This window comes from Salmo salar, chromosome ssa13, assembly GCF_905237065.1.
Source record: "Salmo salar chromosome ssa13, Ssal_v3.1, whole genome shotgun sequence".
NCBI classification, from domain to species: Eukaryota; Metazoa; Chordata; class Actinopteri; order Salmoniformes; family Salmonidae; genus Salmo; species Salmo salar.
The window spans coordinates 84,881,095-84,907,943 of record NC_059454.1 but is presented as its reverse complement, the minus strand read 5'-3'; the positions used below and the strand labels follow the sequence as shown (position 1 = coordinate 84,907,943).

Below are 26,849 nucleotides of genomic sequence, written 5' to 3'. Positions count from 1 at the left end.
ACAAAACACCCGAAATCATAAAATGTCTAGCAAGTCATTTGTTACACTAACAAGCTAGCAAGATGTTGCATAGCAACATAATCAACTTCCGGTAGATAGGCGAAACTATAGTAGGCTCAATTGAAATGATATGTTTCGTTTACAGTATACTAAAATGAACTAATAGTATGTAGTATACAGCTACAGTCTTTATACCGAGATACAGTACGCCCAATGATTTTTTTTATAACTAGCTCATTGTTCTTTCTGTGGTAGGCCTACAGACTGGAACGCGCCCATTTTCAAGTCTGCGCAGTCGCAATGACGAAGGCATCGGAGAAACAGCGCCATTTTTGCTTAGCTAGCGCCTCTGTCGGTGTCTGGCATTGTGTTAGAAATCTGAGCAAAAATTACTTGGAATAATGAGGGTAATTGTGAAATTTTGGGGGGAATAAGCCCATATAGTGCGCCGTTTGCATAAGGTGCATTTGACCATCTCAACATGTCCTCAGAGATGCTCAGGTAACGTTAATATAGCAAAGGTCTCCAGCTGCCTGAACAAGCTAATCGGGCAAGCAATAGCTAACTAGCTAGTTTATTTGCTGCAGATAGTCCTAAAGTAGCTAGTTAGTCAGTTTTCGCATTCAAGCTGCTACTCCTACTTGTAACATTTACATTAAATTAGTACGTGCATCAAGATGGCCACATATCTGTGCCCAAAGTTATGCATGTTGTTTGATATTTAAGTATGATAGCTACTAGCGAACGTTAGCTAGCTAACGTTAGCTAACTAAATTGTTTTGTCAATGATCTGGAATGCATTACTAGCCAAGTATTGAATCATGATAATAACTGTGCCTGAAGGAAATGGACCGATGCGCACAAGGACAGATATGTCCACATCATAGCTATATCACATCCAAACACTTTTGGTTAGGCATTTGAACGAAGGTGGGGGGGGGGGGTTGTTGAAAGAAACTCGCATGATTGAGGACATATGTTGAATTACTGGTCATTCTATTCATTCCTTTTAGCGTTCCACCTGGCACGAGCAAGCTCGATGTGTTGGTGACCAAACTGCATGAATTCTTGGCTCATGCTCCAGAGGATGATGAGGACAGACTGGTAACAGAAAGTCCTGATGGTGAGAACTTTAATAAGTGTAACTTTAACTCAGGCATGGTGGTGTTTGTAGTAATATTAGTAGTGACTCACAATTGTCTACTGATTTTAATTCACAGGTATGACAAACAAGGACTGTGTGGAGCCACACTCAACAGACCGAACCCCTCTTGAGGTATTAACATGAGAAGTATCAGTTTAGGCTGTTATAGACCAAAGAGTATTCAGTGTTGATTCAGATCTAGAAGATATATTTGTAAAATGTTCTTGTTGAATACAGCCTCAACAGACCTCGACAGACACCTTGAAGCAGTCTGGATGTGGTTCCAGGAGGTGGGCTTCCTTTTGATATTTTGAAAAATTTGATATTTCATGTACATTGTTTATGGATGGGGAAACATAAAAACACAGTATTTTGATGTATGTGCATGCTCTAATGGATGTCACTTGTATTACAGAAAACCTTCAGTTGTAATTAAACACAGTGGACTGGATGAATCTGGTGCTTCAAATGAAAGTGATGATGATGATGATGGCTTGATCATCAATTCAAATGGTTATCCTGATGTATCAAGGTTACCTAAAGGTTAGTTTTTCTACTACTGCTTGCAATTAAACTGTACGGAGATATAATCACTGGAAATTAATAATGTAATAATGCATTAATGAACTGAAAATGCTTTGGTTTTCATTCATGTGTTTTTACATGTCTTATGCACAGGCACTGTACTGGTGAGGCCTGAGCCAGTGGAAAATGTCAGAGATGACTTCAGAGGTCCCGAATTCCGTTGCGGAAAATCTGGAAATCTGAAGAGAGCTTTTTCTAGGAGACGTGGAGGTGAGCTTTCGTTAATAAATGGGAAAATACATATCCTTTAAGTTAAAATAGTGTGCCACAGAATGATGATTGATGTGTGTTTGTAGGTGGTGAACACTTGGAGATTGTTAGCTGTACAGCCTGTGGCCAGCAAGTTAACCACTTCCAGAGGGACTCCTTCTATCAACATCCAGTACTCAAAGTACTTATTTGCAAGGTGAGAGGATCCTGGGTCTGTCAAAGAATGGGTCAATTAAATAAATGGGCTTAATATCACATTGGTTAAAATGGGCATTCTTCAGCAATGTTGTTGAGCTCATCTACATTTTTAGGGGCTCCATTCCTAATTTTCTTATCTTATTATTTTCTCAGTCTTGTTTCAAGTATTACTCAAGTGATGACATCAGCAAGGATTGTGATGGCATGGATGAACAGTGCAGGTACGATGGGGTGGTTCTCTTATATAACAAGATGCTCCAAGCAAATCCTGAGATGTTAATAAACATACAGGTTGGTTCGTTAATCATTACTTCAGTCTATTATATTTGCTTTTTACAGATGGTGTGCAGAGGGGGGAAACCTGATCTGCTGCGACTTTTGCCCCAATGCCTTCTGTAAGAAATGCATTTTGCGGAACCTGGGGCGAAAAGAGTTGTCTGGCATCCTGGATGAGGAGAGTAAGTGGTACTGCTACGTATGCAGCCCAGAGCCTCTTCTGGACCTGGTCGTCGCTTGTGACAACGTCCTTGACAACTTGGGGCATTTGTGGCCAGACCACCGCAAGAGGGGCAGAGGCGAGGGAAAATCTGGACATTATGACTCCCATCCAAGGCATTCTCAAAACATTCCCGTGGGTCATTGGAACCATAGTGGCATGGATGGTCACGTTGTGTTCAACTACAACACCCTTCAAATTCCAGAGGAGATGGCCAAAAAGGCTAAAAACCTGGTGGACTCAACAAACACCGTAAACACAACTTTTGTGAAGTTCATTCAAGGTGGCATGCAGCAGAAACAGACAACTGAGTTAAAGCTACAATACCTGAAGACTTTCCAGTCAGTACTGAAGGGTCTGAAGAAGTCTCAGACAGCTCTGGAGGAAGCCCTTTTGGAGGAGTTCAGAGAAATGGGTTTGCCAAATGGTGGCGAAAACCCCACGTTTGATGATACTGATGTACCTCAACAAGAACAAGAGGGTTGTGTGGAAATTGACATTTCGGATAAGAATGGCCTTCATTACTTAAAGAAAATTGCAGCTGAACATTTGGAAGAGAATGATTCAGACTCAAATGGCTTTATGGATGATGGAAGGCCTTCGTCCTCAATTGAAATGAAAGGTGTCCTTGGCACAGAGATAATTCCCAGACGAGGTAGAGGCAGGCCGCGGAAAAACTCAAAGCCTGGAGAAGATGCTTGCAACGTGACAAAACAACTGGTGGTGCAAATTTCACCTGCCCCTGTTGAACAAGAGCCACTCTCTGGCCCCTCAGAGTTGGAGGTGGAAGTGGAGTTGGAGGCAGAGGAGGAAGAGGAAGAGGGAAAAGAAAAAGTGGAGGAACGGGAGGGAGACTGTGAATCTATTGAACTTGTAACTGAGGGGGAGTATGAATCTGCTGAGGGAAGTGAATCTCTGGAGCTGGAAGAGGAACCAGATAATAGACGCTCACCTCGGGTAAAGACCACTCCCTTGCGCAGGCCAGGTGAGGGCAAGACCCAGCCTACCCCCTCGGGTGCGGACAGTGAGAGTGACTCGGACCCTGACACCAGCCCCAATGCTGAAGTGCCTCAAGGAGCTGACGAGGGAGGGCTTGGGAGAGGAACTGATGACTCTGACTCCGATGAGGTCCCAGCTGTCCTCCAGCGGGCCGCCATGACGCGCAGTTCAGACGAAGCCGAGAGTGACGATGGAGACCATCGGAGTGTGACCAAGAAATGCCTCTTCGGCCTGAAGAAGAACACGCCCCTCTCTCCAGAAAGAGTTGTCCGCAAACGCAAGGTGCCAGACCGCTCCTCTGACTCTGATTCCTCCAGTGACGATCCGGACTTGCAGAAGGAGATCAAAACTATGACCAGGCCCAGGGGGAGGCCTCGGAAGGTTAAGAGAGAGGATGAACCTACCCCCAGCAAGGACAGTCCGCAACATAGGCCCAGGGGCAGACCTCGGAAGGTCAAGAAAGAGGATGAATCTACATCCAGCAAGGAGGGTAATACCCAGGCAGCCAAGCCTCAAAGCACACCTCAATCCGAGCATAGAACGAAGCAGACGCCATCCTCTTCCAGTCAAGAAGAGGGGGACCTGGACTCTGAGTCTAGCGATGACAGTGGTGACCAGAAGATCAAGCCTATCACTGAGGAGGTGGCCTTACTGGGGGCAGCAGCTTTCCACCAGTCGTCCGGTGAGCTGGTCTCTCACTTTCTCTGTACTTTTTAGACAATGCACTGCATTCCTGAGCTGTATTTTTAACAATTTTCAGCTCAGTGGCAAATGTTGAAATAACCTTCTCAATTTTTTTGTACTCTGTAGGCGATGAAGAGCATCCCCAGTCTGGGCCTTCTTGGGCAGCAGAAGATGATGACGATCCAGAAAATAGGTATGGTTCAGAACGAACGGACATAGCGTTTGTAACACACCCTAGGCGCAGGAGAAAGGCCATGCCACGGAACCCTAAGTTGAGTGCTAATAATGGGGACTCCTCTGTTGTCAAGACCCCGTCCCAATCGAACCGGTCTCGTCCAACTCGCAGCTGCAGTAAACCAGCAGCTATCCCATACAATTTCTAGTGTTAAGTTCAGAGGTACGTGTCAAGCGCAGGGAGAAACCCCTCCTCATACCTCGCTTAGGCTGTGTTATAAATGATAGGCCACTTATGCCACTCTGTTTTCGTTGATTACCTATTCTTTAATTCATTTTTTTGTCTTTAATTTGAAGTTAAATGTGACGTGTCTATTAGCAGAATGTGGCATCAGTTGAGTCCATGTCTCTGTGCATACCAAGGCGATTAAGAAGGGAAAATGCTGTTTAATGCATCACTTTGCACAAAAGCATTATAAACTTATAAAAACAGATTAAAGAAATGATTTTATCTCATAGTTTCTCATTGGTTAACAATTCTGTAAGTCCGGGGTGTCAAACTAATTTCCCCCCGGGGCCGCATTCAGTCTTAAACGAGGTCCAGAAGGCCGCACAGAATATTTTTGGTATTTCCTTGCCGTCAAAATGTGCAATTTTTTTTTCCCTATCCGTCGTTTTTGGAATTTGCGATGGTCCTTGACTGTCTAGCTTTAATTTCTGGGATTTATTCATGAACTGGACTCAGTCAAGAATCTATGAATGTTGTTTGATTATCATTTTTACAGTTTCGATTTGGTTTGAGTCATAATAAGGTAAATTGAGTTCGCCCCCCTCCACCAGAAAAGAAAACCCGCGGGCCGGATTGCACGCCCTCCCGGCCCGCGTACCGTATGTTTGACACCCCTGCTGTAAGTCATCCTTATTTCTTCCACATACAATATTCTTTTAATTTTTTACAAAAATAAATGACTGTATACTGAATATTAAAACTTATTTTAAGCCATGTTAAGGATTTGATTGCATTATTTGTAAATAATGTATCATTTTATTTGCTCCAAATATATTAAGTTACACTCATTTGAATCTGGATTCGGTTCTTGATCTATAGTCTGATGGTAGTACAAGTTACATGCATGAAAACCAGTAAGGTGATGTTTTTGTAGAATTTTTGTTTTTCGCAAAGCATATCCTAAAATGGTTAACTAATAAACCACACCACCAATCCACACCAGTGTACGCAATACAAACCTGAAAATGCCCTTAGACTTCACTTACAGATCTGGATATATCTGTGTCATTATACCAGATGGGGTGAATTATGTTCCTCTCACTGGGAATTAGTCATCATGGAGTTTGATGTTATTTCTGAAGTGACTGGGATTTAGAACCCAGACCCTGATGATATTATACATGCTGTAATGGTCAACTTATGATCAGGCATTCTTTAGGCTGGCAGTATTGTACATGACTGCACCCTTGTACAGTGGTGTAAAAGTAACTAAGTAAAAATACTTTGAAGTACTACTTAAGTTATTTTCTTGGGTATCTGTACTATTTATGTTTAAACTTTTTTTACTTTTACTCCACTACACTCCTAAAGAAAATAGGTTATTTTTACTCCCATTTTACTGGGCACCAAAAAATACTTGGTACATTTAAAATGCTCAGGCAGGACAGCAAAATAGTTAAATTCACGTACCTATCAATATAACGGGTTGTCATCCCTACTGCCTCTGATCTGGCGAACACACTAAACACACAAATACTGCGTTTTATAAATTATTTCTGAGTGTTGCAGTGTGCCCCTGGCTGTCCGTAAATAAAATAGTTTGAATAATATAAGGAATTTGATGTGTAGCTTCTGCATTTACTCAAGTATGACAATTAAGTATTTTTTCCACCACCACTTAAGTCAATTTTAAACCACTTTAACTTAAGTAGTGTTTTACTGGGTGACTTTACTTGAGTCATTTTCTGTTACGGTATCTTTTTACTCCAGTATGACAATTGAGTACTTTTTCCACCACTGCCCTTGTGGCTGCTGGATTTGGCTAATTTCTCTAAGTCATTGTAAAATCATACAAGTTTCTGCTAGTATTTGGTAATTCTGTTGGTATATGGTTACCATATGGAGATTTCTTTCTTTGCTATATTGATAACGTTCATGTGCAATATGTCAGTGGTTATGTGGCTGTTTTACGTGCTGCTATTCTCACACTCATACTAATAAGATGGGTTGACGATCCGATTCTCTCTGAACAGACTGGCACTACAATCTATTCTGCTTGATTCAATTTTAAAATATATGATATATCGCTTCTGACAGGTTGAGGGCTAAGCAGAGTAAGAGGACTTGTGATGCTAAACAGCAGTATACCAAATACACTGATTATTAGACCTACTGTACTGTATTTGGGAGCCGTTTTTTTTCTTACCACAGGCACCAAGCTGAATTTCTTGTATGCTTTGTTTATTGTACTCGATCCATAATCATATTTTCAGTATTTTCATGTCTGTTTTGCATGCAAGGCCACATTTATTGGCCATTTAGCTACTTTTAAAAGTATTTAAATGCAATTGCATTTCACTTTGGAGAAGCTCAATGCCCTAAGCAACAGCTCTGAAAGCTGGTCCTGTAGAATGGTTGTAATGCATTTTATTCAACCACAACTTTGTGACCTCTGAGGTCAGCCTTACAACATTGCTGTGAGACGAGTATGTAGTGAAGTGTCTTTTTTTCTTCCATTTTTCTCTCTTCCCAGTTTAAACACTTGAGGTAAGGCCCAGGCCGAGGCTGTTGCCAGCCGCTGCTGTTTGTTACTGCCTCATATGGGGCCCTCATCATGTACACGTACTTCTCGCTGAGGCTTCATCAGAGGCTTCGTTCAACTATTACTATCTGCCAAAAGGATTCTTTCTGCAAAACATATTCATGTCTAAATGGATACGTACATGTATTTCACAGAGTATGGAACTTGGAAAAAGCCCTACAAAACCATTTTGACCCTGTTTTCTTTTTTACCCTTTACAAACTTTCTTTCGTACCAACAAAAAAAACAGTGGTTAGAAAACGTATTTTCAAATTGAATTAATCATTTATGTTGTCTTTAGCTCTGAGGTGCTGTAGTGTTAGCCTTGTAGAGGCCTGTTACTTGTAGAGCATGCATTAAACAAGAATATGTTCTTACTTTTGTAATTGAATGAACTCTGTAAGAGAAACTATTCGTTGTAATAAATTAATACCCTTTATGATGTCTCGTATGTCTTCCTTATTCTATATAGGACCGGGTTTGTTCATCTTGTTCTGAGTGATAAGTCTTAGATATTTGTTATGGAGGGATTGTTTACAAGGTCATTAAGTCATCTGACTTTTGACTCAATGTGTTGCGTTAAGACAAAATTAAATGAAGTGAAATCGTCCTTGACAGTGTTTTAGCTCTATCTATTTTCTCACAGCATACACTATATATGCAAAAGTATGTGAACAACCCTTAAAATTTGTGGATTTGGCTATTTTAGCCACACCCGTTGCTGACGGGTGTATTAAATTTAGCACGCAGCCATTCAATCTCCATAGACAAAAAATGGCAGTAGAATGGCCTTACGGAAGAGCTCAGTGACTTTCAATGTGACACTGTCATAGGATGACACCTTTCCAAAAAGTCAATTTGGAAAAATTCTGCCCTGCTAGAGCGGCTCAGGTCAACTGTAAGTGCTGTTATTGTAAAGTGGAAATGTCTAGGAGCAACAACGGCTCAGCTGTGAAATGGTAGGCCATACAAGCTCATAGAACGGGACTGCCGATTGCTGTAGCACGTTAAAATCGTCTGTCCTTGATTGCAGCATTCACTATTGAGTTCCAAACTGCCTCTAGAAGCAACGTCAGCACAACAACTGTTCGTCAGGAGTTTCATGAAATGGGTGTCTGGCTGAGCAGACAAGCCTAAGATCATGCGCAATGCAAAGCGTCGGCTGGACTGGTGTAAAGCTCACCGCCATTGGACTCTGGAAACGTGTTCTCTGGAGTGATGAATCATACTTCACCATCTGGCAGTCTGAATGACGAATCTGGATTTGGCGGATGCCAGGTGAACGCTACCTTCCCGAATGCATAGTGCGAACTGTAAAGTTCAGTAGAGGAGGAATGATGGTCTGGGGATGTTTTTCATCGTTCTGGCTAGACCCCTTAGTTCAAGTGAAGATAAATCTTAACGCTAAAGCATACAATGACATTGTAGACGATTCTGACTTTGTGGCAGCAGTTTGGGGAAGGCCCTTTCCTGTTTCAGCATGACAATGCCCCCATGCACAAAGCGAGGTCCATACAGAAATGGTTTGTTGAAATTGTTGTGGAAGAACTTGACTGGCCTGGACAGAGCCCTGACTTCAACCCCATTGAGCACCTTTGGGATGAATTGGAATGCCAACTGCGAGCCAGGCCTAATCGCCCAAACTCACTAATGCTCTTGGCTGAATGGAAGCAAGTCCCTGCAGCAATATTCCAACATCTAGTGGAAAGCCTTCCCAGAAGAGTGGAGGATGTTATAACGGCAAAGGGGGACCAACTCCATATTAATGCCCATGATTTTGGAATAAAATGTTTGATGAGCAGGTGTCCACATACTTTTGGTCATCTAGTGTATTCACATCAGTAAAGAAAACATTCAACTACTTAATGCAATGGCCTTTCCCCTCTCGTAGTCACTTAAACTCTATTGTCGGCTGTTTGCAGGTGGGGGACTGCAAAGTGATACTAGAATAGCTAACATTACCTTGTTATTTTCATTAATTCTAGAATAAATGTATCTCCTGGTAATATTAAGTTTAAGGTGAAATCCTGCATCTTGATTGTAAATTCCTATATAAAGACCAGTTCCTTTAGAGAATAAACCTATTAAGCAGTGCTTGATGGATTTGATGTGATGATCATTAAAATGATCCCCCGGTCCCTTTCCCTCTCTCCCTTGCTTCTGAAAGAATCGCTAAGAAAATGCTCTTGGCCCAAATCAAAGCCAACTACTCATCGGGGGAGGATTTCTCTTCAGACGTGGAGTCATCACATGATGATGAATCTGACAGGGAAGAGAAGGAGCAAGAAGATGGGAAAGATGAAAGCTCCGATGAGAATGGTGAGTGATCCCTCCATAGCGCCGCTACAATTTCAAGTTTATTTTGAGATGCAGCAATAAGCTCAATTTAGTGTTGCTTTAAATAAGCCATTTTTTTTTTACATTAGGCTGAAATACTTATCTGACATCACCTGTTGCTTAGTAACTGAACATTTTAAAGTAGGCCCATTATTGTTGTGATGATCTAAACCATCACCCTGTGTTACTGTGTGTTAGTGTACAGGTTGCATTGACATTCACTATAGGAATATGATGTCCTGACAATATAACATGTTGTTTCTGCTGCAGGGGAGACCTCCAGTTTGACCTCTGACTCTGAGTCCAGTAAAACACGTCACAGACATCGTCTGCTACGCCACAAGCTCAGCCTTGACAATGGAAATCCAAGTGATCAGAAAACCGCTGAAGAAAATGGGATTGAGCAGAAAGTCAGGAAGTCTAGAAGAACCAAAGGTTTGTATGGGATGGGTTCTGTGGTACGACTATGATTGGATATCATCAGTGCCCTAGTGTTGGAGTGGCTCTGTTACCCAGAGTAAACTCATTCTCTGCTTTCTTCCATCACCTCAGGTGAGAAATTGGATAGCCAGAGTAGTGATGATGATAGCCAATCACAGCAGGAAGAGTCTGGTATGAGTGAAGAGCTGAGCCAATCGGAGAACGAGGGCAATGAACAGATGCTCAAAAGGTAAGAAGACTCCTTATTGGTCAGTGTTGCTAACCAGGAAGGAAACCCTAATTTTCTTTCATTACATGTGCATTTCTTTCATTATATGTGCATTACATGTGCATCAGTGAAATATCTTTCTGCTCTTTTGTCTCCTTAGCTCTACATCATCTAGCTCTAGAGTCGAGAGGGAATCAGTCCGTAGTTATCTACAGAAGAAGCAGCAACCCTCGTATATTGTGCTGTCTGACTCCAGTGTCGATAAGGTAACCAATCACTAGTTGTCGCATCCCCAGTTGAATGAATGGTCAACTCTCAAACTGATGGTTCATGAAAGTTTAATGCGGTACCATTTCCATAAACACACCGTAAGAGCTGATGGAGAAACAAACCATAAATGCTCTTACAATATGAACAACAGAGTGCACAAACAATACACTTTTACACAACTTTACATTGGCATGCTTCATATGTCAAATGCACCAATATGCATGAGAATTTCTACCCAAATAGTTGATTACGTGCCAATAGCTTGTTAATGTGGTGCAAGATTAACTAATATTAGCCAGCACCAACAGTGGAGCTAGGCTACAGCTAATAACGTTATATTGCTAGCAGACTTCAGAAAATCAATTACAATACAAATATCTGTTCAGTAGACGTTCTATAGAATTAGAAAGATTTCTGAAACAAGACCAGTATTGAAAGACAGTAAATACCTTGATCTCTTTCCAGCTAGGTGCTAAGTTTGACGTTGTTTCTTGGACGCCCATTTCCCATGTACCCTTTGCGTGTAAAACAGGCAAAAAACATGCTGTCAAAATGTTTATTTTTTTATTTACTTAGGGATTGGTGTCCCGTCCACGGGACAGTTGAGCTAATGTGATTAGCGGATTAGCGTGAGGTTGTAAGTCATTTAGCAGACGCTCTTATCCAGAGTAACTAGAAAATTTCCCAGGACATGGACATATCTGATTTTGGCAGAAAGCTTAAATTCTTGTTAATCTAACTGCACTGTCCAATTTACATTGTGGTCTGACACTTGTTTTTGGGGTTTCATTTACACTCCCACGAGCAATTTACATGGTATACACAAAGCACAAATTATTTCTGTACTTTAAATGACTTATGACCATATATAGGGTATCATAAAGGTATGGAATCATAGTACAAACCATTCAAAAGTATGAGATTATGGTTAGATACCAGTCTCCAGCAACAAGACCAGTTTCTGAACTGGGCGTTCGAACACTGACAGCTTGGTGAGACGCTTGCCTGTCTTGTCTAACATCCGATCACCAACACATATTTTGACTCTCTTTACTAGTCCATCTTTATCAACAGTAGTCTCTGAAACTCTTCCCAAACGCCACTCATTCCTAGGCAGATCATTGTCTATCATCATCACTATGTCACCGATTCGCAGGTTTCTCTTCAGGGTGTGCCAGAGCTGCCTGATGGCGATGTTGGCTAGATACTCTTTTCGCCAGCAGCTCCAAAACTGTTCTGCTAGATAATGAACATGCCGCCACCTTTTCCGAGCGTACATGTCCTCCCTCATGAACATACCTGGAGGAGGTAGAGCTGTGGTAGATTTCATAGTAAGCAGATGATTAGGGGTGAGTGGCTCAAGACTGTTTGGATCATTGAGGATGTCAACTGTGAGTGGGCGATTGTTTACAATTGCCATTGCTTCGTAGAAAAAGGTTCGTAGAGAAGAATCATCTAGTCTACCAGAAGAGAGTGTGGAGCTAAGGACACCTCTCACTGTCCTGATATGTCACTCCCAGACGCTGCCCACGTGACATGAATGGGGGAGCGTTCATGCTGAAGTCACACTGTTTCTCAGCGAGAAAGGCAGTCAGCCTGTCCATGTCAACTTCCTTGAGCGCTTCCTTCAGTTAATTTTTGGCTCCCACTAAATTGCTTCCTTGCTCACATTTAATCTGACAAACTGCACCACATAGCTCATGGCTTTGAAGCAGCGCAGACCATTAATGAAGGCATCTGTTGACATGTCATCCAACATTTCAATATGAACAGCACAAGAGCAAAAACGGGTGAAGAGAAGACCATACCTTTTGTGCACTCTTTGTCCTTGCTTAATGATAAATGGGCCAAAACAATCCATACCGCAGTATGTAAAGGGAGGTGATGAGTCCATGCTCTCTGGAGGGAGATCAGCCATATTTTGCTCTTCTGTGGGTCTCCTGAGCTTTCTAAGTCACACATCGGCGAAGATGAGGTGCTACGGCCCGATTAATACCTAGGATCCAGTAGTCATTTGACCTGATCTCATTAATGGTGTGAGGCCTTTTACCCTGGTGTTTCACCTTTTCCATGGTAGTGAGCAATTATCATTTTCGTGATGTGGTGTTCCTTGGGAATGATTGCAGGGTGTTTGACTGAGTTAGGAAGAGATGAGACAAAGTCTTCCTGCCACCTTGAGCACAGAAATTTTGTCTAGGAAGGCATTGAAGCAGTATAACTAATTTTGGAGTGGCAGCTGAGTCCCTTTACTTAGTAACTTAAGCTCATCTTCATACAGTGCATTCGGAAGGTACTCAGACCCCATTTACTTTTTCCACATTTTGTTACGTCACAGCCTTATTCTAAAATTGATTAAATAGTTTTTTTCCCTCATCAATGTACACACAATACCCCATAATTACAAAGCAAATACAGATTTTTAGCAAATGTATTAAAAATAAAAATGATATCAAATTTACATAATTATTCAGACCCTTAACTCAGTACACCGTTGAATCACCTTTGGTAGCGATTACAGCCTTGAGTCTTCTTGGGTATGACCCTAGAAGCTTGGCACACCTGCATTTGGGGAGTTTCTCCCATTCCTCTCTGCAAATCCTCAAGCCCTGTCAGGTTGGATGGGGAGTGTTGCAGCACAGCTATTTTCAGGTCTCTCCAGAGATATTCGACCGGTTCAAGTCCAGGCTCTGGCTGGGCCACCATTTGTCTTGATGATAGCTTTGCACACTCTTGGCATTCTTTCAACCAACTTCATGAGGTAGTCACCTGGAATGTATTTCAATTAACAGGTGTGCCTTTTTAAAAGTTAATTTGCGGAATTTCTTTCATTCTTAATACGTTTGAGCCAATCAGTAAGTGTTTTGACAAGGTAGGGGTGGTATAAAAAAGATAGCCCTATTTGGTAAAAGACCAAGTCCATATTATGGCAAGAACAGCTCAAATAAGCAAAGAGAAATTACAGGCCATCATTACTTTAAGACATGAAGGTCAGTCAATCCGGAAAATGTCAAGAATTTTGAGAGTTTCTTCAAGTGCAGTTGCAAAAACCATCTAGCGCTATGATGAAACTGGCTCTCATGAGGACCGCCACAGGAATGGAAGCCCCAGAGTTACCTCTGCTGCAGAGGATAAGTTCATTAGAGTTACCAGCCTCAGAAATTGCAGCCCAAATAAATCCTTCACAGAGTTCAAGTTTTTAATTTTAAATTTTTTTATTTCACCTTTATTTAATCAGGTAGGCTAGTTGAGAACAAGTTCTCATTTACAACTGCGACCTGGCCAAGATAAAGCAAAGCAGTGCGACACAAACAACAACAACACAGAGTTACACATGGAATAAAAAAACATACAGTCAATAACACAATAGAAAAAGTCTATATACAATGTGTGCAAATGAGGTAAGATTAGGGAGGTAAGGTAATAAATAGGCCATAGTGGCAAAATAATTACAATTTAGCAATTAAACAATGGAGTGATAGATGTGCAGAAGATGAATGTGCAAGTAGATATACTGGGGTGCAAAGCAGCATTTTTTAAAATAAATAACAGTATGGGGATGAGGTAGTTGAATGGGCTATTTGCAGATGGGCTATGTACAGGTGCAGTGATCTGTGAGCTGCTCTGACAGCTGGTGCTTAAAGTTAGTGAGGGAGATATGAGTCTCCAGCTTCAGTGATTTTTGCAATTCGTTCCAGTCATTGGCAGCAGAGAACTGGAAGGAAAGGCGGCCAAAGGAGGAATTGGCTTTGGGGGTGACCAGTGTAATATACCTGCTGGAGCACGTGCTATGGGTGGGTGCTGCTATGGTGACCAGTGAGTTGAGATAAGGCGGAGCTTTACCTAGCGGAGACTTATAGATGACCTGGAGCCAGTGGGTTTGGCGTTGAATATGAAGCGAGGGCCAGCCAACGAGCGCATACAGGTTGCAGTGGTGGGTAGTATATGGGGCTTTGGTGACAAAACGGATGGCACTGTGATAGACTGCATCCAATTTGCTGAGTAGAGTGTTGGAGGCTATTTTGTAAATGACATCGCCGAAGTCAAGGATCGGTAGGATAGTCCGTTTTACGAGGGTAAGTTTGGCAGCATGAGTGAATGATGCTTTGTTGCGAAATAGGAAGCCGATTCTAGATTTAATTTTGGATTGGAGATGCTTAATTTGAGTCTGGAAGGAGAGTTTACAGTCTAACCAGACACCTAGGTATTTGTAGTTGTCCACATATTCTAAGTCAGACGGGCGGGCAGGTGCGGGCAGCGATCGGTTGAAGAGGATGCATTTAGTTTTACTTGCATTTAAGAGCAGTTGGAGGCCACGGAAGGAGAGTTGTATGGCATTGAAGCTTGTCTGGAGGTTAGTTAATACAGTGTCTAAAGAAGGGCCAGAAGTATACAGAATGGTGTCGCCTGCTTACATTTTACATTTTAGTCATTTAGCAGACGCTCTTATCCAGAGCGACTTACAGTAGTGAATGCATACATTTCATACATTATTATATTTTTTTCCCCGTACCCCGTACCCCGTGCTTAGAGGTGCTAACGGTAACAGCAACAGACACATCTCGACATCAACTGTTCAGAGGAGACTACATGAATCAGGCCTTTATGGTTGAATTGCAGCAAAGAAACCACTACTGAAGGACACCAATAATAAGAAGAGACTTGCTTGGGCCAAGAAACACGAGCAGTGGACATTAGACCAGTGAGAATCTGTCCTTTTGGTTTGATGAGTCCAAATTTGAGATTGTTGGTTCCAACCGCTGTGTCTTTGTGAGATGCAGAGTAGGTGAACGATCTCCCCATGTGTGGTTCCCACTGTGAAGCATGGAGGAGGAAGTGTGATTGTGTGGGGGTGCTTGGCTGGTGATATTGTCTGTGATTTATTTAGAATTCAAGACACACTTAACCAGCATGGCTACCACAGCATTCTGCAGTCATATGCCATCCTATCTGGTTTGGGCTTAGTTGGACTATGATTTGTTTTTCAACAGTACAATGACCCAACACACCTCCAGGCTGTGTAAGGGCTATTTGACCAAGAAGGAGAGTGATGGAGTGCTGCATTAGATGACCTGGCCTCCACAATCACCCGACCTCAACCCAATTGAGATGGTTTGGGATGAGTTGGACCTCAGAGTGAAGGAAAAGCAGCCAACAAGTGCTCAGCATATGTGGGAACTCCTTCAAGACTGTTGGAAAAGCTTAACAGGTGAAGCTGGTTGAGAGAATGCCCAGTGTGCAAAGCTGTCATCAAGTCAAAGGGTGGCTACTTTGAAGAATCTACAATATAAAATATATTTTTATTTTTCTAACTTTTTTGGTTACTACATGATTCCATATGTGTTATTTCATAGTTTTGATGTCTTCACTATTATTCTACAATGTAGAAAATTGAACGAGTAAGTATGTCCAAACTTTTGACTGTTACTATACCTGTCCCTACACATTTTTGATTATGAGACGCACTGCGTTATCCGGTTCCATTACCGTTGAGAGACCATTTGATCTGACCTTGCTGATTTGTCCAAGAATACGTGCAACAGCTTGAGAAGCCCTAGACCAGGATGAGAGGTTACACAGGCGATCTGCAAGACTTACTTGTTCTGTGGTTCTTGTGTTTAGTGTTTGAGCCTTTCTGACTTCCGGGTCTCCTAATGGCAATTTTGAGACCACGTATTCTGTGAGAAATATTTTTCTTCTACAAAAACTTGGGTCCTGTGAACCAATCAGATGATAGCAGTTCATTGACGACAGTTAGGCCTCTGGATGCATGATCTGTGGGATTTTTGTAAGTCGGGACCTGTCTCCATTGGTGAGAAGATGTGCTGAGATGTATCTTCTGCACTCAGTTGGGTACAAATGTGTGGAATTGTCACGCCTCATTGTTAATTTACCATACAACTACTTTGGAGTTGGTCCAGAAGAACTCTTCAAAATCAGCATTTCTAAGTTCCTCCTTGAGAACGTTGCTTGCTTTTACTTGAGACAAATGCAGCTGTGAGTTCTAGTCTGGGAATAGTTGTGACCTTTTGTGGGAGTGACACAAGATCTTCCCATGACTAGAGCACAATGAATTTGGCCCTCTTCATTCTTGAGTTTCAAATATGAACACTGACCATATCGGCTCGTGCTTGCATCAGAGAAATTATGTAGCCCTGTTTAGGTAACCCTTTCAAAGTCAGTAGGTACATAACTACGGGGTATGTTCACCTCCAAATGAATAAGATCATTTTTCCAACATTCCCACTTTGGTTGAAGTTCATCAGTCAGAGGGTCATCCCAACCTGTGCCATGCCTACACATGTTCTGCAGTACTCTTTTTCCGTTGAGCAAGAATGGAGCTACAAACCCTAAAGGATCATACAAGGAGTCAACCGTAGACAGTACACCTCTACGTGTTGCAGGTTGGTCCTTGAGATTGACATTGAACTTGAAGCAGTCAGACTCAATGTGCCACTGAATCCCGAGTGCTCTTTCTGATGGCAAGTCATCACATGCGAGGTTAAGGTCCTTAATGTCGGATGCACGTTCACATGGCGGTATGCGTTCTAGGACAGCTCTGTCATTGGATACAAACTTGTGCAGTCGAAGACCACCGATGGCACAAAGTTTTCGAGCCTCCTGTGCAAACTGAATAGCATATTCCGAACAGTCTATGCTTGTGACCCTATCATCGACGTAAAAGTCGCTCATGATGAATTGTGAGGGTATAGGTCTCTGTTCTCCTTAGCTAGATGCTTCAGTCCATAGTTTGCACATCCAGGAATTGGTACAGTGCCAAACAGATGCACCTTCATGCGGAACTCTTGAGGCTCTGCAGTAATGTCTCCCTTTTTCCACCAAAGGAAGCACAGATAGTTTCGGTCAGTGTCGGGCACATGGAATTGGTGACACATCTCAATGTCACACATCAATGCAATAGGGTGCTGCCGAAAACGCATGAGAACACTGTTCAGCTAGCTCATCAAATCAGGCCCTGGAAGCAGATGGACATTTAAACTGGTTCCCTTGTACTTGGCAGAGCAATCAAATACTACGCGTAGCTTATCTGACTTCTTAGGATGATAAACGCCATGATGAGCAATATACCATTTCTCGCCTTCATTTCCATCATCTTCAACTTCTCCGCGTCACCCTTTTCAATGACCTCATCCATGAATTTGACATAACGTTCCTTTATATCTTTCATCCTTTAACAGTTTCCCTTTGAGATGTCTGAGCCGTACAATGACGAGTTGTTTGTGGTTGGGTAGATTGGGTCTCTCCTTAAAAGGCAAGGGCATTTCATAGTGGCCATGACTATTTTTCCTTATACCATCATTCAGCTTGTTCAGGAAGAGGATGTCATCCTGAGACACTGTCTTGCCATCTTCACTGGTGTCCTTGAAATTGGACTCCAGAATGCGAATAGCATCTGCAGGGATTACTGAGGGGACCTTTTTGACGATGACCCGGTGACAGACTAGTGACGCTTGGTGTATCGATGAATGGCGATGAGCGTCCCACAATGCTCTGTCCTAAGACAGTTCGAACAGCGTAGGGCTCATCATTTTCACCTAAAATCACTTGTTTTGGTGCCATTGCCCTTGAGCAGTTCTAGCCTATCAGAAATGTTGTGTCTGTGACAATCATTAACCTCTATGGGCTAGGCGGGACGAATTCGTCCCACCTACGTAACAGCCACTTGAAGCCTGTGGCGCGATTTTCAAAACCTTAAAATTCCTATTACTTCAATTTCTCAAACATATGACTATTTTACAGCTATTTAAAGACAAGACTCTCGTTAATCTAACCACACTGTCCGATTTCAAAAAGGCTTTACAACGAAAGCAAAACATTAGATTATGTCAGCAGAGTGCCAAGCCAGAAATAATCAGACACCCATTTTTCAAGCTAGCATATAATGTCACAAAAACCCAGAAGACAGCTAAATGCAACACTAACCTTTGATGATCTTCATCAGATGACAACCCTAGGACATTATGTTATACAATACATGCATGTTTTGTTCAATCAAGTTCATATTTATATCAAAAACCAGCTTTTTACATTAGCATGTGACGTTCAGAACTAGCATACCCCCGCAAACTTCCGGGGAATTCGCTAACATTTTACTAAATTACTCACGATAAACGTTCACAAAAAGCATAACAATTATTTTAAGAATTATAGATACAGACCTCCTCTATGCACTCGATATGTCCGATTTTAAAATAGCTTTTTGGTGAAAGCACATTTTGCAATATTCTAAGTACATAGCCCAGGCATCACGGGCTAGCTATTTAGACACCCGGCAAGTTTAGCACTCACCATAATCATATTTACTATTATAAAAGTTTGATTACCTTTTGTTGTCTTCGTCAGAATGCACTCCCAGGACTGCTACTTCAATAACAAATGTTGGTTTGGTCCAAAATAATCCATCGTTATATCCGAATAGCGGCGTTTTGTTCGTATGCGTCCAGACACTATCCGAAATGGTAAAGAAGGGTCGTGCGCATGGCGCAATTCGTGCCAAAAAAATTTCTAAATATTCCATTACCGTACTTCGAAGCATGTCAACCGCTGTTTAAAATCAATTTTTATGCCATTTTTCTCGTAGAAAAGCGATAATATTCCGACCGGGAATCTCCTTTTCGGCAAACAGAGGAACAAATCACAAAGACGGGGGCGGTCAGGTCACGCGCCTAAGCCCAGAGTCCCTTGATCGGCCACTTGAGAAAGGCGATAATGTGTTTCAGCCTGGGGCTGGGATGACGACATTCAGGTTTTTCCCGGGCTCTGAGCGCCTATGGACGACGTAGGAAGTGTCACGTTAGAGCAGAGATCCTTAGTAAAAGATAGAGATGGAAAAGAAGTTCAAGAAATGGTCAGACAGGCCACTTCCTGTAAAGGAATCTCTCAGGTTTTGACCTGCCATTTGAGTTCTGTTATACTCACAGACACCATTCAAACAGTTTTAGAAACTTTAGGGTGTTTTCTATCCATATGTAATAAGTATATGCATATTCTAGTTACTGGGTAGGAGTGGTAACCAGATTAAATCGGGTATGTTTTTTATCCAGCCGTGTCAATACTGCCCCCTAGCCCTAACAGGTTAAATGTGAAGATTATTTATATCAAATCAGTTCTCTAGGTTTAATTATTACGTGATTAAACTAATCATGTAAACATTAATTAACTAGGAAGTCGGGGTACCACAAAAAATGTTGAGATTAAAGTTATAATTTTCTGAATATAACTTCAGATATTTTAATATTGAATCAATTAGTCTTCTATTAATGAATTCTTAATTGTTACCTCATTAGTCTCATTCCAAACGTTGTAAAATTCTTGGTTATCTGCACAAACCCTAGTTTCAATAATGAGTCAGCAATATACAAAATGTCTTTAATAATTTATTTACTAACTAACTAAATAATCACAGAAATACATCACAAACAAACAGTAGATATTGGTTACTAACTGATAGAAAAGTCCAGAGTTGGCTAAACCAATATGATGGCTTGGTAGACAAAGGAAAGGGGTGGGGACTGAGAAAGTGCGGAAAAGGGATTTACTACACACAGTCTATAATTGTATTAATTGAAATGCTAATCCTTTGCACATGAACACGGATACTTCAGAGTACCATTCGGAAATGTTCTCATATATAGATGCTTCGGCGGTAATCGGTATTCTCGTTCTAGACTTATGTAATTTCTAGCTGCAGACTAGTAATTATTCGTCTAAGATTTTTATTCTGTAGTGATCGATAGTCTCAGAGTTTAACCATTTCCGGCCGTGTAGCCAAACTACAGCTGTATGGTCTCCGATGGCCTATAGAATTGTAGCCACTGACTAGTTCATCTTTATATGAAAATCCATACTCTCATTTAGAAGGTTAACATGACATTACATCTTTTCACAAATAGTTTCATGTTTAATCATATATGTTTCACAATATTTAGATGTAAACCTGACAGCTGGGACATGTACACTTTAAGAGATACAGTTATGTGTGTTTCCTGTCCTTCATGAGATCACCAAATGAAACATACTCGTCATAACCGTCCCTTAAGTGTCCATGAACCATTCCCACATTCTCAAAAATAGAAATATTGTTTAGTTCTCCCATTTTGGGGATTAGGAGTTTTGAACAAAATATGTACTTTGTTCTGGTAGACTGTCTCAATACTGCATGGCAGTTTCTATCAGGTATTTATGACCTGTCGTAAAGTCATAAAACTGTGGAGAGAGAGGGGGGGGCTATGATCTTCCCCCCAGGGCACGTCATGACAGAAGGCCAACCTGACAATCCTTCAGTGTTGGGATTTCATCTACTACCATGGAGTGATGATTCCAGTGCTTGGCCGTTTCACAGGTCGGAATGTGGGTGCGGTTTACAGGTATGCAATCCTTGGTTTAGGTAGGAGGAAGATCGATTTGGATGGTAGAGCTGTAACCTCTCACACGAAGCCCTGAGACTATTTTGCTTTTCACAACTGTCACGTCCTATCATAGTAGTTAATTTCAGTTTCACTGGCTTGTAAAGCATTGCTCACTTCCGGGTCAATGAATTTAGTATCATTCTTGGTGTCAAGCAGGGCGTAGACAAGTTTTTCAGCACCTGACATGTTCCTTTGACACCCACACTGATATGATCATGGAAGTGTTAGTAGATTGTCCTTTTCCAGCTATGTTGAGTGACAATGCAGTTGCTGCCTCATCCATATTATTTTGGTAAGAAATCGGCAGAGGTGTATGCTTTTCCCGTTTTACCTAACTGTCATTGTGGAGACACGTGGGATGCTTTCCTTTGCAGGTGTCAAATGTGTGGTGATGACGATAGTCCTTTGCACTGTGACCAGATTTCAAGCACCCATAGCAAAGCTTATTTTCTAAACATATTTCTGTCGCTCCTCCAGAGACTTGGTCATGAATTTAGAACAGCCATGGAGCTGATGCTTATTGTCCTGGCAATCTAGAAGAAAAAGAAACACACACCTATTAAGGCGAGGTGCTGGCTAGCGGAGTAAACTTGAAAATAAGGGAGAGCCGCACACTAGGAGCTCAGATGCAAAAATGTAATATCCAACGTTTCGACAGCCAAGCTGTCTTCATCAGGGTATGATCACAAACACTGCGAGATGACTCGTTTATATAGTGTCAAAAGACACACAGATGTCTGTAATCATGGCCAAGTGTGGCCTAATATCATTGGTTAATTCTCAAATATAAAAATGGCATACAAAGAACAGCATACAAAAAAAACGAATGGATAGCATACGATCATAGATTCATTTTAGACTACACAAGCTTACAAACAATTACAATGGCAAAGTCACAATCACAAGAATGGCTTAAGATCAAAGTCTATGTTGAGACCAAAGGGTGCGAAGGTCTTTAAGTTAAAGATCCAGGCAGCCTCTCATTTTAACAATAAATTATCAAGGTCACCCCCTCTCCTAGGGAGGGTGACATGTTCGATGCCAATATAACGCAGAGACGAAATTGAGTGGTTTGCTTCCAAAAAGTGGGCCGCAACTGGGTAAGTCAAGTTTTTGCACCTAATGGTGCTACGATGCTCTGAGATACGTACTTTTAATTCACGCTTTGTTTTACCCACATAATTTTTACCACAAGGACAAGTTATAAGATAAATAACTGCCTTAGTGGAGCATGTAATAACACCTTTGATTGGGATCGATTTTCCTGTTTGTGGGTGTTTGAAGGATCTACATTTATAAGTGCCATTACATTGAGCACAGCCATTACACTTGTAGTTTCCATACAGTATGGGTGCAAATAGACGTTGTTCAGGAATATCTTGGGGTGGTAAATCAGAGTGTACCAATTGGTCTCTGAGATTTCTGCCCCGCGAGAATACGACCAAGGGAAGGTCAGAAAACACATTACCGAGCCTATCATCGTATTTTAGAATGTGCCAATGTTTGAACGATTCCCTTAATTTATTCAGAGCACTTTGAATAGCGGGTAGTTAGAACGCAAGAATGCGTCTTTTTGCGAGATTGACCTTGAAAAAGGTCATGTTTTGTTTTGAATTTTATCAATGGCAATATTAATCTGATAATTTTTGTACCCCCTCTCCTTGAACTTTCTTTGCGTCTCAGCCATATTTCTGTCGAAATCTGATTGTTTTTTGCAAATTCTTTTGATTCTACAGAATTGGCTGTAGGGCAAACTATTTTTCAAGGGAAGTGGGTGACAGCTATCAGCCCTCAACAAACTGTTACGATCAGTAGGTTTCCTGTAAAGATCATTGTATAGAACATTGTCTTCACACAAGATCAGAAGATCAAGAACACTGATTTGACGTGTATCAGGTTGCATAGTAAATCTCAAATGCTCAGAACAGGAGTTAAGAAAAGCATGGAACGCCTGGAGCTGTTTTGCATAACCCCTCCATAGAACAAAAATATCGTCAATATACCGTTTCCAAATAATGATGTAAGGCAAGAAAACATTTTTGAGAGGATTGAAAATAGACTGTTTCTCCATGTAACCCACATACAAATTAGCAAAGTTAGGAGCCATGGGGGATCCCATTACAGTACCCTTCTTCTGAATAAAGAAATCGTTTAGAAACATGAAATAGTTATGTGTGAGTACTATTTCAGACAATGTTATAATGCAGGCACTGGAAGGTAGTTCATTAGGGTCACGTTGCAGAAGAAAATGTTCCATAGCTTCAATACCGCCCTCGTGTGGAATATTTGTGTATAACGACTCAACATCAAAAGTAACTAACACGGTATTCTCAGGGAGAGGATCAGAGATCATACTGCTGGTGTCCTTTACAAAGGAGGGGAGCTGTTCTGCGAGTGGTCTAATAAAAAAGTCAACAAAAGTAGATAGAGGGGCCGTTACTGTGAGACAGGGGTGGATGGAAGTAAGTGTCATCCCACCTGCGTCTGCCCTGGAGGTTTTGTAACATTCTTGTGTAATTTCGGCAAAGTATAGAAAGTGGGAATTTTAGGGTGTTGAATAGCCAAAAAGTTATGTTTTTTTTTGGTTATCTGACCAGAACTTAAATACCCATCTAGGACAGCAAAGATAGTATTCTGAAATTGGGAAGTAGGGTCACTTCTGAGTTTCTTGTAAAAGGTATTGTCAAGCAGCTGTCTATGACGCTCATTTACATAATCTGTCCTATCCATGAATACCACCGACCCACCCTTATCAGCAGGACGAATAAGGACTGACGTATCAGATTGTAAATCAAGCAAAGCTTGTTTTTCATCCTTAGATAAATTATGGAAAGATTTGGACTCCTGTTTGTTCTTAAGGAGATGAACAACATCTTTTTCAACAAGTCTGCAATATGTCTCAATAGAGTGATTGCGATTGGCTGGAGGTACAAAATAACTCTTACTTCTAAAAGGAGTCGGAGTACGTGCAGGTGAGCAACCTACTTGTTCAATAGAAACATCACGATTAGGGGAGCTGAAGTATTCCCTTAAACGGATGTTTTAAAAAAACTTAAACATGTCTACCTTAACATCAAAATCGTTACACTGAGTTGTAGGCATAAAATATAACCCTTTATTAAGCAAGGAGATATGGGCAGGGCTCAATATCTTGCTTGATAAATTAAAGACACTCAGTCCCGTGGGTTCTGGGACTGTGAACGGTCTCCTCTGCCTCTGGGAGTAGTTTCTTCTTACCCCGTTGGGTGCGGCATCTCGTCGGTGCACGTGTCCACGGCCACCTGCGCCCTTCCGTCGGCCCAGTCTCTCGTTGAATAAAAAACTACCACTGGAAGCCGATGAGGCGCTGGTTGTAGAGTGTTGGTGAGACGGGGGTGGATGGAAGTAAGTGTCATCCCACCTGCGTCTGTCATGGAGAGGAGGAGCAGGACCTCCTCTGTCAGGGTTTCTCCAGAAGTAGACTTTATCCTCGGCCTTGTCTTTGTTGAATTTCTTGATTTTAAGTTCCTTTATTTCTGTAGACAACTTGTCCTGGAGCACTTGGTTAGTTTTCATCAGTTCATTGAATATGACATCATCATTAACAGCTATGCTTTCCTTTGCAGGTGTCAAAGGTGTGGTGATGACGACAGTCCTTTGCACTGTGACCAGATTTCAAGCATCTATAGCAAAGCTTATTTTCTTCACATATTTCTGTCGCTCCTCCAGAGACTCGGTCATGAATTTAGAACAGCCATGGAGCTGATGCTTATTGTCCTGGCAAAACATACACGGAGGCCTTGCACTTGCTTTGGCTGACTTTTGATTCTCACTATCTGTGAATGTTTGAGTGCTGAGAACACTTTCCATTCTCCTCTTAGTCTCCCTGACATTTCGTTTCTCAGTGGTACATTCGGATGAACGGAGAGCATAGAAAGAAGTTATCTTATTGCAAGCAATCTCTGCTTCCATCGTCATCAAAGTAGCAAATTCCTGGAAACTGGGGAATTCTTGACTATTGTTCAAGGTTTGTGTAACTTGTCTGTTCCAATAAGAAGCTGCCCAGTCAGGCAGTTTTTGAACTAGCTTCTGATTCTCTTTACAGTCATTTAATATCTGAAGACCTTTAACATAGGTATAGCATCCTGACAGGCATTTAAAAAAATCTGAAATATCTCTGAGTCCTACGGTGTCCTTAAGTTGAGTTTTTGGCCAGTTTGCAAGCCTTTCTCTAAATGCCCTCTGTATGACAAATGGCTGGCCATATCTATGGTTGAGTTTGTTCCACACGTCTTTGTAGGCCTCGTCATCATTTCTGTAGAAAGTACCATTCAGGGTCTTACGAGCTGGGCCACCCACGTACTTCTTAAGATAATAAAGCTTGTCAACTGACAAGACACTTCTTTGATCGATAAATGACACAAAAGAGGCTTTCCACTCAAGGAATTGAATTGGATCACCATTGAATACAAATGGCTCTGGCATTGGAAGTCGATTAAGGGCTATGCTATCTTGGAAGGCTTGAGCCAGAGAAGTCACATCCACATGAGGTAATGATGCTGGGGCATTAGAGAGTTGTTGAATGGTAGTTGGAGTAATGTTGTTGACAGTTCAGAAGCTAGTTTTCCGTACTACCTCCTGGTTCTAGGCCTATAACCTGGCCCGAGCTGCCTTTACATCTCGCTTTGCCTGTAGTTGTTCCAACTCACATCCTTACTTTACTGCTCTTCTGAGTGTTGTATCATTTCCTTTTGTTTCTTTTTCTCCAGCAACACTTCATACTCAACTTCCTTTGCTGTCAGCTCTGCTGCTGCATCTGCACGTTTGGCTGCCATACATGAGGCCATGGAGTGATGGCTGCATTGAGCACTGGACTTGTGACTCATTTGTGAGACTGTAGATCCGTAAATGGAGCGAGTGTAGTCGCGATCAAGTAACTCACTGAGACAACGTTTTTCCTGTTCAGCATCAAGCTCTTCATCAATGCCTGATATCTTTTCATAGGCAATTCTGATAATATCTGCTGTAACTGCCACACCTGTGTCGACACGACGCCTTAACTCAGTTGACTGTGTGATGTGACCTTGAATTTCAAGATAGATGCTCATGACATCATCCGTTCCTTTCTTCAATGTGTCGATCAGAAATGCCAGCTGGCTCTCTGTTATATCTGACTTTAGCTGCTCTCTTGCTTTGCGGGCTTGGATCTTTCATTGGTCATACATTGGTCATGCTTGCAATGCAAGCATTTTGTATGTAGGGTTCTTTGGTCGGACAGAGCATCGAAGGCCTTGAGGTTCCTCGTAGACATCTTGAAGTTGACCTTGGAGGTCATTCAGAGCTTGTTCTTTGGCTTGATTTTCTTCCTCAAGGTCGTTATCACCATCTCATTTTACATTTGCGTTGTCAGTCACCCTTTTGTATCTTTCTTACTAACTTCATTGATGTGTAACTATTGGATTTCTGAGATGTATGATGATCATTTTGCTATTCTTGATTTATTGTTTGTGTACTATCAGGTGCTAAATGTATCATTGTTAAAATGTATGTTCTTTTTTTACAGTGTGTTAAAGGGTTCTTTAACTGCTGGTGACTTACTGATCTATCTATCTAAACAGAGTGACGATGAAGAGAAGGACGGCGAGGAAGGGGACAACAAAGGTACACCTAAGGGCCGCAAGAAGATCCGCAGGATCATCGTAGACGAGCACCTTCGCTCGGAGACCCAGAGAGCCCTGAAGGAGGAGGAGGAGAGACGCAGACGCCTGGCAGAAAGAGAGCAGAGGGAGGACTTCAGAGAGGTACACTACACACAGCTGACCCTCTCCATGCACTGTAGAATCCATGCACTATCAGAAATGTCATACTAATACAACATTTTATTTGA

The 26,849-nt window shown here is 41.7% G+C and overlaps 1 protein-coding gene and 1 long non-coding RNA gene across 2 annotated transcripts in view; one reads left to right on the top strand and one right to left on the bottom strand.

Annotated features, from left to right (window-relative positions):
* Window positions 1–247: 247 nt before the first annotated feature.
* Window positions 248–26,849, top strand: part of LOC106567810 (transcriptional regulator ATRX) — a 36,895-nt gene continuing 10,293 nt past the window's right edge. The window contains exons 1-15 of the mRNA XM_014137568.2: window positions 248–501; window positions 1,014–1,123; window positions 1,221–1,276; window positions 1,382–1,434; window positions 1,560–1,687; window positions 1,823–1,939; window positions 2,026–2,135; window positions 2,291–2,358; window positions 2,477–4,314; window positions 4,443–4,509; window positions 9,468–9,619; window positions 9,908–10,072; window positions 10,190–10,307; window positions 10,447–10,552; window positions 26,581–26,763. Coding sequence (XP_013993043.2) covers window positions 482–501; window positions 1,014–1,123; window positions 1,221–1,276; window positions 1,382–1,434; window positions 1,560–1,687; window positions 1,823–1,939; window positions 2,026–2,135; window positions 2,291–2,358; window positions 2,477–4,314; window positions 4,443–4,509; window positions 9,468–9,619; window positions 9,908–10,072; window positions 10,190–10,307; window positions 10,447–10,552; window positions 26,581–26,763 — 3,291 coding nt within the window. The 5' untranslated portion in view covers window positions 248–481. The remainder of the gene's footprint in view (window positions 502–1,013; window positions 1,124–1,220; window positions 1,277–1,381; window positions 1,435–1,559; window positions 1,688–1,822; window positions 1,940–2,025; window positions 2,136–2,290; window positions 2,359–2,476; window positions 4,315–4,442; window positions 4,510–9,467; window positions 9,620–9,907; window positions 10,073–10,189; window positions 10,308–10,446; window positions 10,553–26,580; window positions 26,764–26,849) is intronic.
* LOC106567812 (uncharacterized) lies at window positions 21,395–26,727 on the bottom strand. The gene is made up of 2 exons (XR_001320179.2): window positions 26,561–26,727; window positions 21,395–21,516 (listed from the first exon to the last, which is right to left on the bottom strand). It is a non-coding gene; the product is annotated as an uncharacterized lncRNA (long non-coding RNA).